This window comes from Capra hircus, chromosome 16 (assembly GCF_001704415.2).
Source record: "Capra hircus breed San Clemente chromosome 16, ASM170441v1, whole genome shotgun sequence".
Lineage (NCBI taxonomy): Eukaryota > Metazoa > Chordata > Mammalia > Artiodactyla > Bovidae > Capra > Capra hircus.
In genome coordinates this window covers 49,467,555-49,483,958 of record NC_030823.1, presented here as the reverse complement: position 1 = coordinate 49,483,958, position 16,404 = coordinate 49,467,555, and the positions used below count along the sequence as shown (strand labels likewise).

The following is a 16,404-nucleotide window of genomic DNA, read 5'->3' as shown; positions in this document are numbered from 1 at the left end:
TACTCCCCTCCTGTACAGCAGCCCAGCTCCCAAGCTCTCCCTGGAAATGACCACAAGACACAGAGGTAGCCTAGGGGTCACGCCTAGGCCATGGAGGGCAGACCTGGTTTAACAGACACTCCTCTGGGACTCTAAGCCCACAGAGAGGCCCCTGGAGATAAAAGCACCAGAGGCTGGTGTCCTAGCTCCTGGCCATTTCAGGGCCTTTGGGGTTTGTCTTTGTTTGTTTGTTTGTTTGGAAGAACCTGAGTCTATTTCTGTTGTAACCCCTGAGAACTCTAAGCAATATGCCTTGTCGGTCAGTCTTCCTGGACAAGGTCCCTAGAACAGAGCAGGCGCCTGGCACATGCCCACCGACCAAGGAGGTGGCAAGTCACTCGAAGCGAAGCCCCTCCTCACTGTGCTGCAGGTGCACACGCAGGGACGGGCTGCCTCTAGGACGCTCCACTGGGATGGGACAGCGGCCTAGCCCGCCTCGCCCCAGGCTCGTCCCTCACCACCCCCACACGGACTTCGCCTCAGGATGTAGACAGGCCCCCACCTCCTAATGGCCGCCACCCCTCCCTAGTCTCCTTTCCCCCGCTGTTGCAAACCTTCACTCTTCACCTCTCAGCTCCTCCTAGACCCCCAGCTCCCTCCAGCAGCATCCCTCCCTGAAGGACCACCTCAGAAGCTGAGTCGGGGACTCTGCCTTGAGTCAGGACCACATTCTCTCACCCGCTCAGCCGGGCTCCTGGGCACCTGAGCAGCCTTGGTGCCCAGGTTTTTGTTTCCCGTCAACTTCCGTCACCTCACACAGGCAGCCCCACATGCAGGGAGCCCTCACTTCCTTCAGGACAAGCCTCTGGGCCGCTCCCTGCCCGGTCCCCGTCTGTGTGACCTGCGTGCCCTCTCTGCTGCCATCAGGGCACCCACCTCTCCCTGCGCGAGTGCTCCCGGGCCAGCTCCCTCCGCTTCTGCCGCTCCCACTCCCTCCGAGCCTTGTCCTGCTCCTCCCGGTGCCGCTTCCGGCGCTCGTGCTCCCGCTCCTTCTCTTTCACTCTGGCGTGCTTCCCTATGGGCAAACAGCATGTGTTGTGAGAGGAGACTTAACCTCCAAAACTCAACAATACCCAGTGAAAAAAAGAAAAAATATCTCATCAGTGACTTCCCTGGTGGAGCAGTGGTTAAAGATCTGCCTACCAATGCAGGGGACAAGGGTTCGATCCCCAGTCCAGGAAGATCCCACATGCTGTGGAGCAATCAAGCCCATGTGCCTCAACGACTGAAGCCTGTGTGTCCTAGAGCCTATGCTCTGCAACAAGAGAAGCCCCTGCTTGCTGCGACTAGAGAAAGCCTGAGTAGCAATGAAGACCCAGTGCAGCCAAAAAAAAAAAGACTTGGAGAAACAACCATGACTTTTGTTTTTTTTAAAAAAAGATGAAGACAAACTCTACACAGTAAGCCAGAAGTTAAGAAAAAAACAAAAATAATGTGATTATCACTGAACAGAACTGTGATCTCTATCTTCTCTTCTTAATTTTCTGTATTAAATAAACTGTGATTAGGCTACATTAGTCTCATGATTTTAAAAAAGTCATCCTTTGTAAAGAACACAGGACAAAGCTTAACTCCTTTTAGTTTCTGCATCACATTATAAACCACATTAGCCAACTGCGTTTAACAAGATTTACATCAGGCCCAGGTTCAGTTTCCCAACACCCCTAAGAAGTTCTCGATACTGGTGTGACAGCAAACCCACTACTTGGACTTTATCAAGCATGTTTCTTAAAAGCAATTGAGCACTGTAGAGTGGCCTTCCCACGCTGAATTAAGACAATAATTTTATAGACAGACCAGCTTCCCCAGAACAAAGCAGTGATGGGAAACACACCAGAAGGAAAATGAAGTATCTATTCAGAATGATATATAATAAATTTATACTTTTAGCTAAAATTTTATTCTCTTCTATCTTAGCTGTGCTCTGAAGAACGTAGCAGATCATGAAATAGGAAGGAGATCGTATCTGAACACAACACAAAATGAAACAAATGCTCTGTACCCCCTTCTGCTGAGTGACTGCGATGCCTACGTTTCTCTTTTCTCTTTTCGTCTTTCCTGTGATGTGCCTTTTCCTTCCGAGACATCTGCTGGGGTGGTTTGATAGCCAAAGAATCATCTTCCTCTCCTCTGCAATGAGACACCATGGCATTATGTCACCTGAGAGGGAAGTAGGGAGCACCAGGGCATCAGGGAGTCTCCCCAACCCAGGGAAAGGAAGGGTTCAGAACATAAAGGAGAGCCTCAACCGTCAGCTCAAAGACTGTGCTCATTATGACACTTAGGCTTCCGGGGTGGCTTAGCCGTAAAGAATGCACCTGCCAATGTAGGAGACATGTGTTCTATCCTTGGGTAGGGAAGATCCCCTGGAGAAGAAAATGACAACCCACTCCAGTATTCTTGCCTGAGAAATCTCAAGGACAGAGGAGCCAGGTGGGTTACAGTCCGTTGGGGTCGCAAAAGACCCAGACATACTTATTGACTTTAACAACAACGATTATGAAACTTAAGCCCAAACTGTGTATTAAATAGAGATTCAGATGGAAAGTACAGTGGAAATCAGTGTGCTATACGGATCAAAAATGCTCTCTGAGGAAACTCTAGGGTGTGACAGACATGCAGTGTTAATTATCTTGATTGTGTATAACAACTTATCAAACTGCATACATTAAATCTGTGCAGTCTCTTACTTTAAAAAGCTGTTACAAAAGAAGGTCCCATAATTTTAGTCAAACTTAATGACCTCAAAAGGTCATTTCATATTCCCAACTGAGTATAAAACCAAAACCTTGGGAGAATGCACAGTCTATGCCTTTTTGCCTTAATTTCTGGTTATAGTGTTTTTGACTGTTTGATGATGGACATGAAGGGAAAAAAAAGTGAGGAGAAGCCACAGCATAGGAAGAAATGTCAGAGGTACAGCTTTGGCAGGACTGCTTATGTTTCTCCTAGGCCTCGCTCACGTATCTTTCAGCAGCAGCTCTGGTTTATTTGTAGATAATTTTAGACAGTACTTATAGAAATCATCACAAACATCCAATTCCTTAAATGTACTATGTGAGTTGTGCTGACTTCACTGAAGAGCAATCACAAAGAAAGGAATACACACTCACACTTCTCCTAAGCAGAGCGGGCAGTTGGTACCTGACACCACACAAGGCTCATTTCCATGGAGGTCGTGACCTCCAACGTACAAAATCACACTGAGAAGGGCCAGCCAGGGTCACACACAGCCAGATGTGAGTGCACCGGCAGCCTGTGAGCTCCTCGGGGCCACACCCTGCTCACCTGTCTTCCATGGAGTCTTCTCTTCTGTATGGCGAGTTTCTTATTGTTATCTCCATGCGGTGGTCCCTCAGCTCCCCCTCCTCAAGGGAATCCCGCTTGGAATCCCGGTCATCAGACTAAGAAGCAAGGAGAGAGTACTTTTCCTTACAGATAAGCCTATTTTTAATAAGACGCAAACCTTGCCAACAACCCGAAACCAATTTTCATACACACTTTTTCATATGACCAATGTGATAAAATCTAAAAAACTTTCATTCAAATCCCATGACATCAGAATTACAAATAACTCTGTAAACCAGAACCTGAGAAATTAAAACCAGCATATATGTAAAGGGACATTAGACTCTATGCCAAGTATGTTAGTTGTTTATATGAGCCAAAACTGAGCCTTAAAGCATACTTCATACACTAAATAATTTGCAATATCTCATAAATATTTAAGAAAAGTCTGTTGCTAATCTTAAAGAAGAGGTACTTCTTTCAATGCTCCTCATTAAATTACTAAACTTTTCCTATGTTATTAGGCAAACCACAAAAGGTGTAAAACATTAATTTCAAGGCAATTTTCTACTATAGTAAAAAATACTTGGAAATGGTATCATGAATATAATGATGAAATGAGGAAAATTAGTTCAACTGCACTAATGATTTTAGGTTCAAAACACTTTGTTTTCCATCTAGCTGTGGTCATCTATATGCAGATTTTTAGTAAGTTATCAATCTGTCTCCAAAGTAAACTGAGCATCTGAATGTTTTTGTTAATTTTTAGAAGATTTTGGGCTCACCTGAGACATTTGGAAGTACAAAAGAACTTCACCGAAGAAGCGTTGTTCTAATGGAAAAATGAGGGCAAAGAAATTAAATCTCCTTTAAAATAAAAACACTTACTTAAAAAACATAGCTTACATTTTTTAAGCGTTTTATCTCTGCTTTCTCCTCTTGTTCCTTCCGTCGTTTCTTTTCCTGGAGAATTTCATCTAAAGTTTTCACTTTCCAAGAGTCCTTTTCATCACCCATTTGAGTTAAAACACTGCAAAAAGACAAGAATTCAAACTGCGTCAGGACACAGCAAGATATGCTTTGATGCTATGCTGTTCCTGAACACTTCTGCCTCACCACTTTTGAGCGCTTCAGTAGAAATCTTTGTTAAGAGGGATGAGCTATGCCAGAAATAAACCCACACACCTATGGTCAATTAATCTTCAACAAAGGAGGCAAGAATATACCATGGAGAAAAGACAATCTCTTCAGCAAGTGGTGCTGGGAAAGTTAGACAGCTGAATATAAATCAATGAAATTCAAACACATTCTTGTACCATACACAAAAATAAACTCAAAATGGCTTAAAGACTTAAACATAAGACATGACATTCTAAAACTCCTGGAAGATGTCATAGGCAAAACAATATCTGACACAAACTGTACCAATGTTTCCTTAGTAAGTCTCCAAGGCAACAGAAATAAAAGCAAACTAAACAAATGGGACCTAATCAAACTTACAAGCTTTTACACAGAGAGAAAATGATGAACAAAACGAAAAGACAACCTATGGGCTGGGAGAAAATATCTGCAAACAATGTGACTGACAAGGGTTTAATTTCCAAAATGTACACACAGCTCACACAACTCAATAACAAAAACCAAAAAACTCCATCAAAAAATGGAGTGAAGACCTGAACAGACATTTCTCCAAAGAAGAAATACAAATGACCAATACGCACATGCAGAGATGCTCAACACCACTAATTATCACAGAAATGTAAATCAAAAACATAATGAGGTATCACCTCACACTGGTCAGGATGGTCATCATTATTGGTTCATTTATTTTGAAAATTGTTAATGGCAAAGAGTCGACTCATTGGAAAAGACTGATGCTGGGCAAGATTGAAGGCAGGAGGAGAAGGGGATGACGGGATGAGATGGTTGGATGGCATCACCGACTCAATGGACATGAGTTTGAGTAAGCTCTGGGAGATCGTGAAGGACAGGGAAGTCTGGCATGTCTGTCCACAGGGTCACAAAGAGTCAGACATGACTGAGTGACTGAACAACAACAAATAACAAATGCTGGAGAGGGTGTGGAGAAAAGGGAACCCTCCTACACTGTTGGTGGGAATGTAAATTTCTGCAGCCACTATGGAGAACAGTATGGAAGCTCCTCAGAAAACTAAAAACAGAGCTACCCTATGACCCAGTAATCCCACTCCTGAGCATATATCCAGACAAAACTATAATTAAGAAAGTTATACACATGCCTTCTATGTTCACAGCAGCACTATTCGCAATAGCCAAGACACGGAAACAATCTAAATGTGTACTGACAGATAACTGGATAAAAAAGATGTGCTATATATACCTATATATGCCACACACACACACACACACACACACACACACACATACAGGAATACCACTTAGCCATTAAAAAAAAAATGAAATGCCATTTGCAGCAACGTAGATGGACCTAGAGATTATCATACTAAGTGCAGTCAGAAAGACAAATACTTTATGATATCATTTACATGCGGACTCAAACATAGGACACAAGTGAATTTATCTATGAAACAGAAACAGATTCACAGACATATACAACAGACTGGGGACTACCAAGGGGGAAGGGATGGAAATGAGATGGAGTGGGACTTCGGGATTAGCAGATGCAAACTAGTATAAATACGATGGATAACGGGCCAAATCCAACTGTACAGCACAGGGAACTAATTTCAATTCCTTGTGATAAGTCATAATGGAAAAGAATATTAAAAACATGCGTGTGTGTCTATATATATATATATGTATATATAACTGAATCACTTTGCTGTACAGCAGGAACATTTACAACATTGTAAATCAACTACACTCTGATTTTTAACAATTGAAAATACGGGGGGGAGGGGTGGGGGGTGGAAAGGTTTCAGAAAAAGGGTGATGGCTCGCGGAAAGCGACTGCTTGCATTCCAACCTCTTTTCTGTCATTCCTGTACGGTCTAGAGCAAGTTACTTCACCTCAGTTTACCATTCTGTAAACGGTAAGAAAACCACCTGTGTGACGGTATTACAGAGGATTAAGTGAGATCTCCCAGGTAATGCTCGTAGTTAGGCACCAGGCATTCACCAAGAACTGTTCTCGCCGTCAGGAGGATTTATTTGAAAGACCACCTGGGCCGCTTGGGCCACTGGCCCATTTGAAGGCGGCAGCCCCATCACAAGATTAAGGGAAGTCTGGAGTGAAGGACTCGAAAGGCGCGCTCGCAAACCAGGCAGCGGGTCCCGGTTTTGGAGTTTCAGTTGTGCTAACCCGGGGTTCGGCCGGGCTGGAGTTAGCTCGGGGAACGCCTGGGCCCGCCGCCTCCTCGACTCGGAGTTCCGCGCAGGGCGAGATGGGCCGGGGAGGCGAGGAGTGTAGCCCAGCCCGGTCCACGCGCCCGAGGCCCGCCGGGACCGGAGAGATCGAGTGAGCTGGTCGCGCCGTGGCCCCTGCCCGGCCCGGCCAGGCTCCACTTACCCCTGCGCCACCGCCGGTCCCGGAGCCTGAGAAGAAACAGCGCCCGGCGCGCGACAGGAATGTCGTCACTTCCTGCGTCGGCGCCGGGCTGATGACTAGCTAAGACGCGTCCCCGCCGCCGACTCCCGCCCTGAACAGAGTGGCGCTGTGCGTCACTTCCGGCCTTGGCGCAGGCTGGTGACAACTCTAGGGGCGGAGGTTCGGAGCCGGCAGGTGTCTGGACCAGCCTGGTTGGGTGGTCGTGACTGTGTCCCCTCTCCCCGCTCCCGTGACCCTGGGGCAAGATCCTGAATCTTCCTAAAAGGAGACGAATCTTGCTTACGGAGCGGGGCGTGGAGAGCGGTTACCGCAGGATTTTAAGCCGTGCGAAGGCCAGGGATGACAAACTTAGTGCTTACTCAGGCTCGCCTGCGAAGGTTTTTAAAGACGTTGAATCCTGAGGTTCGGCCTTAAACCTGCTGAAGTTCAAGCAAATTATTCTTAGAACCTTTGTGGTCCCAGAAAAATGGTAATGCGACATCGTGAATATCAGGAAGAGAACGGTAAACAAGTATCATTCACTTGAAGTGTGTGCACTCAGTCGTGTCCGACTCTGTGCGACCCCATGGACTGTAGCTCACCGGGTTCCTCTGTTCATGGAATTTTCCAGGCAAGAATACTGGAGTGAGTTGCAATTTCTTCCTTCTGGGGATCTTCCCAACCCAGTGACTGAACCTTCCTCTCTTGCATTTCCTGCTTTGGGAAGCGAATTCTTTACCACTTAACGCCACCTCCAGTTTACTACCTGGCCAGAAATGGAAAATGTAGAAAAATGTGACAAGAAATTAGGGCCCAAAGAGGGTTATGGAAATGAAATTCTTTCTCTTCCTGGAAAGAAATATTTTTTCTGTGCCCAAGCTCTTATTTTGCTTCCTGAGTTTTTGGTGACAGGAAAAACCTTCAAAAAAACAGATGAAGGCAGTAAGAACCCACCCATGTTCATTTCAGTAGCCCAAACACTTGAGTCTTACACAAAGGAGAAAACAAAGTACACACTGAACATTTATTTTACTTTTCCAGAACAAGAGTCCTAGACAGTTGCTACCATGGTAGCTTAATTTGGACAAAGCAACCAGTAGGCATCCACAGGATTAGTTATACAGCATTGATGTATTACCATAGCAGAATACACAGTGACTCACTAAATTATGTAACCACCATTTTTCTAGGAAAAATTTATCTAATTGCATAAATACTGGAATAGGTGAAATAAAAACACTAAAATTTTGAGTAATGTACTTTTAGTTCTCCACAGGTTTTTTTTTGGGGGGGGGGGTGTAAAGCAAGTATAATTTGGTTCTGATATAGGCAGTTTATTCATATAATTTTCAAGTTTTTCAGTATGGGACAGTCACCCTCACTGTGACCCTCTGCAATGGTGGGTCCACAATACCCCCTGGGTGGGTTCAGACTCAACTCACACATCTACAGTCTAGAAACAGCACATCAACTGAATGCCAGTTTCCCTCAAGTTAAAAGTGAGGAAAAAAAAGACTATGCCAATTAGAACAATTCCCAAGTCAGTCTGGACATCTAGACAAGTATGCAATGGCAGCATCCAAGCTCTCCGGAGAAGAGGAGGAAATACTACAGAGAGAGAAAACTGGAAGGTTTTATATCCAGAGCATCAGGGTGAGCAAGCCAAGTGATGGTCGGCACAACCACCTGGCTGCTCTTTGCTCTTCAGGAGAAACAGGCCAACTCATCAGGGAAGCAGGAGCGTTCTTATTATAAGCTAGGAAAATGAAAAGGTCCCAACCAGGGCATGAACGTATTCTGGAAAAGAACAGAGCCCTTACTACAACATTGGTCACAGGCAAACAGAAGAGGGTTTCTACCTGTAATAGCATCCTTGTTTAATTTTTCCAACCTAGGTAAATAGTGAAAATACTTCCAGGCCTCAGGAAGCACATCCCCTGGACAGATGTAAAAAGTCATGTTGCGTTTTTGTGGTCTCTGCTGACCTGTCTATAAATGACCATCCACAGGACAGTCAGTGCCACACGGGAGGCAAAGTCCCTCGGTTTGGGGCAAGTATATCAAGGGCCTGCGGGTAGTGCGGTTCCACGTGGCTTACTCTTTGTGCGGCACTTTTTTATTGTGTGATTTACAAATTAAAGACACATTTTGGATTATGCAAGTGTACTCTCAGCTTTCCAAGGCAGATGATTTTAATGCTAATATGCAGGAAGTTATGACTATCAGAATTTTTTTTTTTTTTTTAAAAGCCTTTCATGCCACTCAACAGTGGAAATTTCCTTGAAAGCCAGAGATCTTTAAGTATTGACATAAGCAAGCAGATGACCAGAGTTGGAAGCCTGGTTCACGAGTTTGTTTACAAAGACATGGACAACGACCACGGACCCAGAGGAAATGGACCTAGTGTTGGCGTTGGTACAAGCTGGCCTGTGACGGTTCAGTGAAAGGAACATATTAGAAAACTACTCGACAAAGTTAATTTAAAAACATGTCTGTACAGTTATTAAGCAAACGCCCACGCAGGCTGTGGGGTTTGAGTCTCCTCCCAGAAACGCCCACCATGTGGACGACTTGGGGCAGAGTCAATGGACGGAATGCAGCCACAGCATGTGTCCTGTGGGTGCCAGGCCCCGGACTCCCTGCTGGGGATGAGGAGATGCCCCTAAAGCAGCTTTGCTAGAAACTGCCTCATTTACTAATAATTGAGGAAAATCTTTCTGGTCCCCAAATCTGGAAAATCAACAGCCCCCTAACAACACTCAGACACAAGCAGCTGGCACCTGATCACTCTCAGATGACAGTCTCCAGCTGGCGACACACATGCTCCCCTTCTTCATGTCTCGCCAGCAGCTGCAGGTGTTGTGGCCCCAGTCTGAAGGCAGAGGCAAGAGCCCCCCAGAAGTGGTGCTTTCCCTCTGGTCCTCACAGAGCAATGTGCTGCCCCAACCACTGCCCTGGCATCCTCTTTAGCTTTGTTTAGGGGTAAGCAGAGGAAAGAGGGGAAACCTGGGAAAGAAGCCTGCTACCCTGTGGGGGAAGCTGCGCATGACCTGCCGATCTCTGAGCAACAAGGTCAGCTTCATAAAAGGTTGTTTGTAGTTAAAAGGCCCCATTTTTAACCCCTCATTAGGACAGACTTTCAAAGTTGGCAGAACTTAATGAGACGCACTTATTGCTCTTTGTTTCCAAGAGACTTGCTCTCCAGGAAGGGCTGGTTTATATTTTCCAGTTGAGAAGCCAACCAGAAAACCAGAGAAGCAATTAAGGCGCCAGGGCCTGGACAGCAGGGATTGTTCCCAAGACTCGTGGGCCACTTGTGCCCTCGGATCGCTCCATCCCACAGGCCGGCTAGAGACGGGCAGGTGGCCAGCCCGCGGCCCCTGAGTTGGGCTATGCCTGACAAGTCCCAGAGCTCAGGTCTGGTATGTGGGAGAGGGGCTCCACCCTGACCAGAAGTTCCAACAGGATGTGGAGCGAGGAGTAAAGAGAGAGGTGGAGCCTCAAACACCTGGCTGGCTGGCTGGCTGCCCTGTGGGAGGAGGGCCAGGCTGGGCCATGGGTCTGACTGGTTTACCCAGCACACTCCATGCATTTCAGAAGCCATCTGTACCTGTGTTTCCTTTTAAAACTTACACTGTCATTTAACATGCAGCATAACAAAAGTGTAAACACTCCACATTTGTCCTGCTCATCATTCACGAGGGGGAAATCCTAACACCCTTGTCAATGAGACCAGGAGGCTCCAGACTGGCTGGGCGGAAACAGGGCTCCCGGAGCCCCTTTAGAAGAGCCTGCCTCTAACCTACGAGTACGGGAACAGAAGGGACACACGCCCTCCCTGCCTTGTGGTCATCTACCTGCAGCTTTCAGGCCAGAAACCACATCTGGGTCTCGGTGTGTCAGGGGGGGCAACCTGGCTGCCCACAAGGGACAGGACACTCTGGAGGTGGGAGGCTCAGCATAGCAGATGCGGGGAGGGGCAGCCCACCTTCCCTAAGTAGTAGTGATGCAACAGCTCCGCCTTGGGTAGAGGAGATAGACGCCCTGTCCTCAGGAGCAGGGAACCCCAGGTTCTTACCCCTCTGTCCCGTGCCACTCTGCCAAGCCCAGCAGAGCCCCCAGTGGCCAAGGAGCAGGGTGGACTCCAGCAGCTGCTGATGGCTGACATGCTGGAGCCGGTTCCCCACACTGGCTCCAAGTGAGGGGGTGCCCACTGGCACCTGGACACAGCTCCAGCTTCATAGCTGTCCCAAGTGGTCATCATTCACAGAGGAGTTGGGGCCTGGCCCGGCTGCTGGGGTGCGCAGAGGCTGCCAGAGGTTGTCAGGGGGCTCAGCCGTGGCTCAGTGGCAGCTGTGTTCTCCAACCAAATTCAAGTTCCTGCCAGTTCTGACAGCCCCAGAAAAAAGCTGGAAAGGCTGCCCACCTTGCCTCCCACAATGACTGTGACCCATAGAGCCAGGTGGTCCCACACCCATTGTCCACGGGGAGGGAGAGGCAAAGGGGTTCCCCTGTCAGCGAAGAGGGTGTGGTGTGGTGCCCCCATGGCTTTGGGACTCAGTGGTGTGGCCGGGGGTCCTGGGGGAGCAGCAGCTCGGAGCTGCCATCCGGGGGCTGGGTGGTGGCCGAGGCCAGGCTCTGCATGGCCTCGCGCTGTTGTTGCTTGGCCTTATTGTAGAGTAGGACGCCAGCTGTGACCAGCACGGTGCCCACAGCCGACAGGCTGGTGACTTTGTTACCGAAAACGATGACGCTGAGCCAGATGGACAGGGCATGCTTTACAGTGCTGGCAACGCTGCAGGAGAGCAGGAAGGTGAGCAGGGGCCATAGGTGTGGTGACTCCACTAACCCCCCTTTGTGTTGGGGTCCTACCTACTAGAATAGAGATCACAGAGAAGAGGGACAACAGAGCTGGGTGGCATCTTCAGGCTCAGCCTTGTGCCTTACTTTGATGTGTCCTTTCTTTGATGGAAATATTTCTAAGTCAACTGTAGGCATTACGACCTTTCACCCCCAACGCTGCAGCCTACTCGCCACAGAGTGGAAAGTGTTCCCTTAGGAAAGCTGTCTGGGAGTGACAGCATGCTGCTTGCTCACTGCTGGGACCTCGTGAGGATGCAACGACCACAAGGATTTGTTTCCTGGGCTGCCATTATGGATGATTTAAAGTTAACTTTTGTATTTTTCTGCCATAAGTGATTTCCCTTAAAAAGAACCAGTTTCCTGTCTTTATATGGACCGTCACTAACAAACCCTGAAAAGCAAAGTTTCAGGGATATTTGGAAATAATTACTGTTGTCGTACAGGAAACAGACTCATAAAACATACTGACAATGTGAGCGTCAGGGGACATGGCACTCAGACAGCCCTGAGAGCCCTGTAGGCCCCTCCCCCAGGATGTGGGAAGAGGCTGCCAGGTCTGAGAGCAGCACGAGGCCCCTGAGGCCCTCAGTAATGCGGACAGTCCTGCTCTCCCGTGACTGTTCTGAAGTTAAAGGACAAAGGGCAGCTAAAAAGTTTCCACAACAACATGACAGCCAAATTCAAGGACAATCACTGGGTGGGTTTTCAGGCTTGCTGGCGACCTGGGCTCCTTCCTTTCTGTTACCAAAATCTGTCTGGTGTCAAATCAGTACTAAGGCTGTCTAGTTAGGGAAGAAGCTCATGAGACCCAAGCTTGGTGCTGAGTTCCCAGCAGGGACTCAGTGGCCACGTGGGGCTGCTGAGTGTGAACTGATAAAAGTCCGAAAAACAGACTTCAACTCCTCAGCACTCTGCCAGTTCCATATACTCAAAATCCATACACGGCCAGGGGCTCCCACCCTCCATCATCCCAGGAGATTCCCTGGACAGTGCTGTTCTGGGGAGAAGTACCTCACAACACTGAAAGGAACTCTCTTCTGTGCAGATTCCCAGTGGGGATCCCCCTAAAAATCCATTTCACAGACTTTCCTATTCATGTTTCAAATGGCACCAATACAGAATGGCCAAGTAATTACGACCCCTGGGCGCAGCAATCACTACACTTGTGACCCACAATCACAGAGCCCTCTGATAAAAACGTCAGATGGCAAGCATTCCCCTCTGCATGTGACCCGAATGCACCTAATCTCCTGTCCTTACCTGAAGGTCACAGGGGAGATCCTTCCCATGAGGGCGTAGGCCGTGACGCTCTGCAGGTGGAACAGCACGCCGTCAGCCAGCAGCAGCAGCACCACGTCCTGGCTGTAGCGGAAGCTCCTCCCGCTCCTCCCGATCACCGGCAGGTCCTGCACCAGAACCAGAGGGACGCCTGCTGCATGGACCCTGGGGGAACTCTGGTGGCACCTGTGCCCAGGGGTCTGGGTAAAGGGCATGACACTGCAGAGGACTCTGGGGCGGCACGTGGACGGCAATGATCAAAACTTTACACACGAAACACACACAGCCTCTAAGCATGTGACAAGATGCCAAACATCACTGACCATCAGGGAAGAACAAATCAAAACTACACCAAGGGGGCTTCCCTGGTGGTCCAGTGGTTTAGAATTTACCTACCAATGCATGGGACGCGGGATCCGTCCCAGCCAGGGAACGGAGATCCCACATGCCACATCGCGACCATGCCCGTGTGCCACAGCTGAGCCCGCACTCCAGGGCCGTGCTCCACAACCAGAGAAGCCACCACAGTGAGATGCCCAAGCATAGTAGTGAAGACCCAGTGCAGCCAAAACAAACAGATACAAAGAATGCCTCGGGGGAAAAAACTACAATGAGGTACCAGCTCCCACTCATCGGGATGGCTACCATTAAAAAACAAAAACCAGAAAATAACAAGCACTGGTGAGGATAGGGGCAGTTGGACCCTGAGCACTGTAGGTAGGAATGCAAAATGGTGCGACTGCTGTGGGAAAACAGACTAGTCAACCCTCAAAAAATTACACACAGAACTGCCATGTGATCCAGGACTCCACTTGTGGTCTGTACCCTGAAGAACTGACAGCAGGGTCTTGAAAAGTACTTACACACATTCAGGACAATATTACTCACAACAGCCTAAAAGTGGAAGCAACCCAAATGTCCATCATTGGAAGACTGGTAAACAAAATGTGGTCCAGCCATACATCTGCTGCTGCTGCTGCCGCTAAGTCGCTTCAGTGGTGTCCAACTTTGTGCGACCCCAGAGACGGCAGCCCATCAGGCTCCCCCGTCCCTGGGATTCTCTAGGCAAGAACACTGGAGTGGGTTGCCATCTCCTTCTCCAATGCATGAAAGTGAAAAGTGAAAGTGAAGTCGCTCAGTTGTGTCCGACTCTTCGAGACCCCATGGACTGAAGCCTACCAGGCTCCTCCGTCCATGGGATTTTCCAGGCAAGAGTACTGGAGTGGGTTGCCATTGCCTTCTCCGCCATACATCTATTCAGCCTTAAACAGGGAAGAGGTCCTGACACCTGCTCCATCGTGGATGGACCTTATGACATGAAGCTGAGTGAAATGAACTACATGCAAGAGGACAAATCTTATGTGATTCCACTTCTATGAGGTCCCTGGAGGAGTCAGAGTCACAGAGACACAAGGTAGGAGGGTGGGAACCGGGGGTGGGGGGAGAGGGTAACAAAATTCAGAACCCCTCCCCCAACGTATGTCTCTTTGGCATAAGGATTATTTTTGAACTGAAAGCACTGAGAAAACAGCAGGTGCCAGAAGGGTGCTCTGACCTCTCTTTTCCTTCCCAGAAGCAGGAGACAAACCCCACATGGGAGCTGCCCCTTCCCCCCAACCAGGAGGAGAGGGGATTCAGGGGCCTTGTCATCATCCCCTTCGTCCCCCTTCAGCCGCCCCAGTGTCTCAGTCACTTGCCCACAATCACCGCCTCATTCACCCTGACGTGGAAGCACTGAGGTTCTGCCACATGTTTGGGGGCTTCATTTGCTTCGGCATCACATGAAGCTCGTATTATATGAACTTATGTCCTTGTCTCCTGTTGATCTAAGTCAGTTTAACTCTCAGGCCCAGCTGGAACTCCTGGGGGTGGAGTAAGTCTTGCCCCCTCCACCCAGTGGGGTGGGGTGGTGTGAGGAGTTAGCATTTAATGGGTCAGAGCTTCAGTTTGAGACGATGAAAAAATTGGGGTGATGGTCACACAACGATGTGAATAACGTACCTGAGGTACGCTGGAAAATCGCTAGAATGGTAAATTTGATAGTATTTTATAATAATAAAATAAGTTTAGATGTGAATGTTCTTTTACTCAACCATTCCAATCCAAGAACAAAACCCAGAGGAAAATCCTCACCCACTTAAGACATGACACACGGAATTCCCTGTTATGTGCTGCATGTACAGAGCAGTGGCAGGGCCAGACCAGCACATCTGGTGGGTCAGGGCAGAGCTTGGACTGGACAGCCCAGTGCCACTGCGTTGAGGAGACAGGTCCACACAGAGGCACACCTGTGCTCCTTCGGGACTCACGACACACGTCAGCAGGTCTGTGGCCTCACAGACACACCGAAGGAGCAGTTGCACTAGGAGGGGGCGTGCGAGGGGCTGGGGAGAGGCCACTGTTTGACATGTTTCTGTCCTGTGACTTACTCTACGGTCGTCACTATGTTTTTAAGTAAGAAGAAATAAGGAGCAACTGCAGGAGTTCCCTATTGGCCTTGTGGTCGGGACTCAGCTCTTCCACTGCTGTGCCCAGGGTTGGGGAACGAAGATCCTGCAAGCCATGAGGTGTGGCCAAAAAGCAACACAAGAGTGTGCCTAACACCCTTCTGCCAAAGTTTCCAGAACTGGGGCTGCAGCCCGGCCCTTGCGGGCACCGGACCTGCTTGGGTTTGCATCAGTCAGGCCCCCTCAGGCACATGGCAGCCACACAGTGCCAGGCTCACCCCCTTGAAGGTGACTGTGATGGTGGGACTCACCATGAAGAAGATCCAGGCTGGGATGAGCATAGCCACGGCCGCTGTGCTAGTGTAGAACTGCAGCTCCGCAGCCCTGCAGGACAAGGCAGGCGTCTGAGCCTCCCAACCCCTCCAGCCTCACCCCGGCCTCCCCTGCCCTGCCCCCAGCCTCGCTACCCACTTCTCCCCTGCTACAGGGCAGTGACAGCATCCCTGGCTGAGAGCAACTGGAAACAGGTAGGTTTTTCTCCCCAATTTCAACAAGGTTCTTTTAAAGGCACCAGGGAAATGGAAGGGTCAGGGCTGGGGCACAGGGAGGTCTGGGAGGGTTGGGGCTGGGGTCCAGGGTGCTCTGGGAGTGTTGGGCTGGGGTCCAGGGCTCTCTGGGAGGGTTGGGGCTGGGGTCCAGGGCGCTCTGGTCTCTGTGGGGCAGTGACACTTACGAGAATCTGTATTTGTCCCCACTCAGGAGTTTTTTGGAGAAAACGTTCTGCAAACTAGAAGAAAGAAAAGAGATTATGTGAGCTCAGAGGCCACCTCATTCGAAGTGCCTTGTCCTCTGGAAACAGGTACACGTGGGGCATCCATGAGCCAGGCTGAGCTGCCCCTTTCACAGGTGGGTAAGCTGAGGTCTCGGAGGTGGAGGGCATACCTGGGGTTACCCAGCTCTGCA

General features: G+C 48.9%; 1 protein-coding gene across 7 annotated transcripts in view; it reads right to left on the bottom strand.

The window, feature by feature from the left end:
• Nucleotides 1–16,404, bottom strand: part of LOC102188159 (cyclin-dependent kinase 11B) — a 40,818-nt gene that overhangs the window by 12,399 nt on the left and 12,015 nt on the right. For 3 of the 7 annotated variants that reach the window (XM_018060501.1, XM_018060502.1, XM_018060504.1), the window contains 7 exons: nt 16,175–16,228; nt 15,753–15,825; nt 12,977–13,122; nt 4,234–4,357; nt 3,328–3,443; nt 2,042–2,169; nt 916–1,054 (listed from right to left, as the gene is read on the bottom strand). In XM_018060501.1, the coding sequence (XP_017915990.1) occupies nt 916–1,054; nt 2,042–2,169; nt 3,328–3,443; nt 4,234–4,357; nt 12,977–13,122; nt 15,753–15,825; nt 16,175–16,228 (780 nt within the window). Of the gene's footprint in view, nt 1–915; nt 1,055–2,041; nt 2,170–3,327; nt 3,444–4,112; nt 4,160–4,233; nt 4,358–6,835; nt 6,946–7,863; nt 11,649–12,976; nt 13,123–15,752; nt 15,826–16,174; nt 16,229–16,404 lie in introns of those variants that run through there. The other 4 variants (XM_018060503.1, XM_018060506.1, XM_018060505.1 and 1 more) reach the window with 4 other exon arrangements.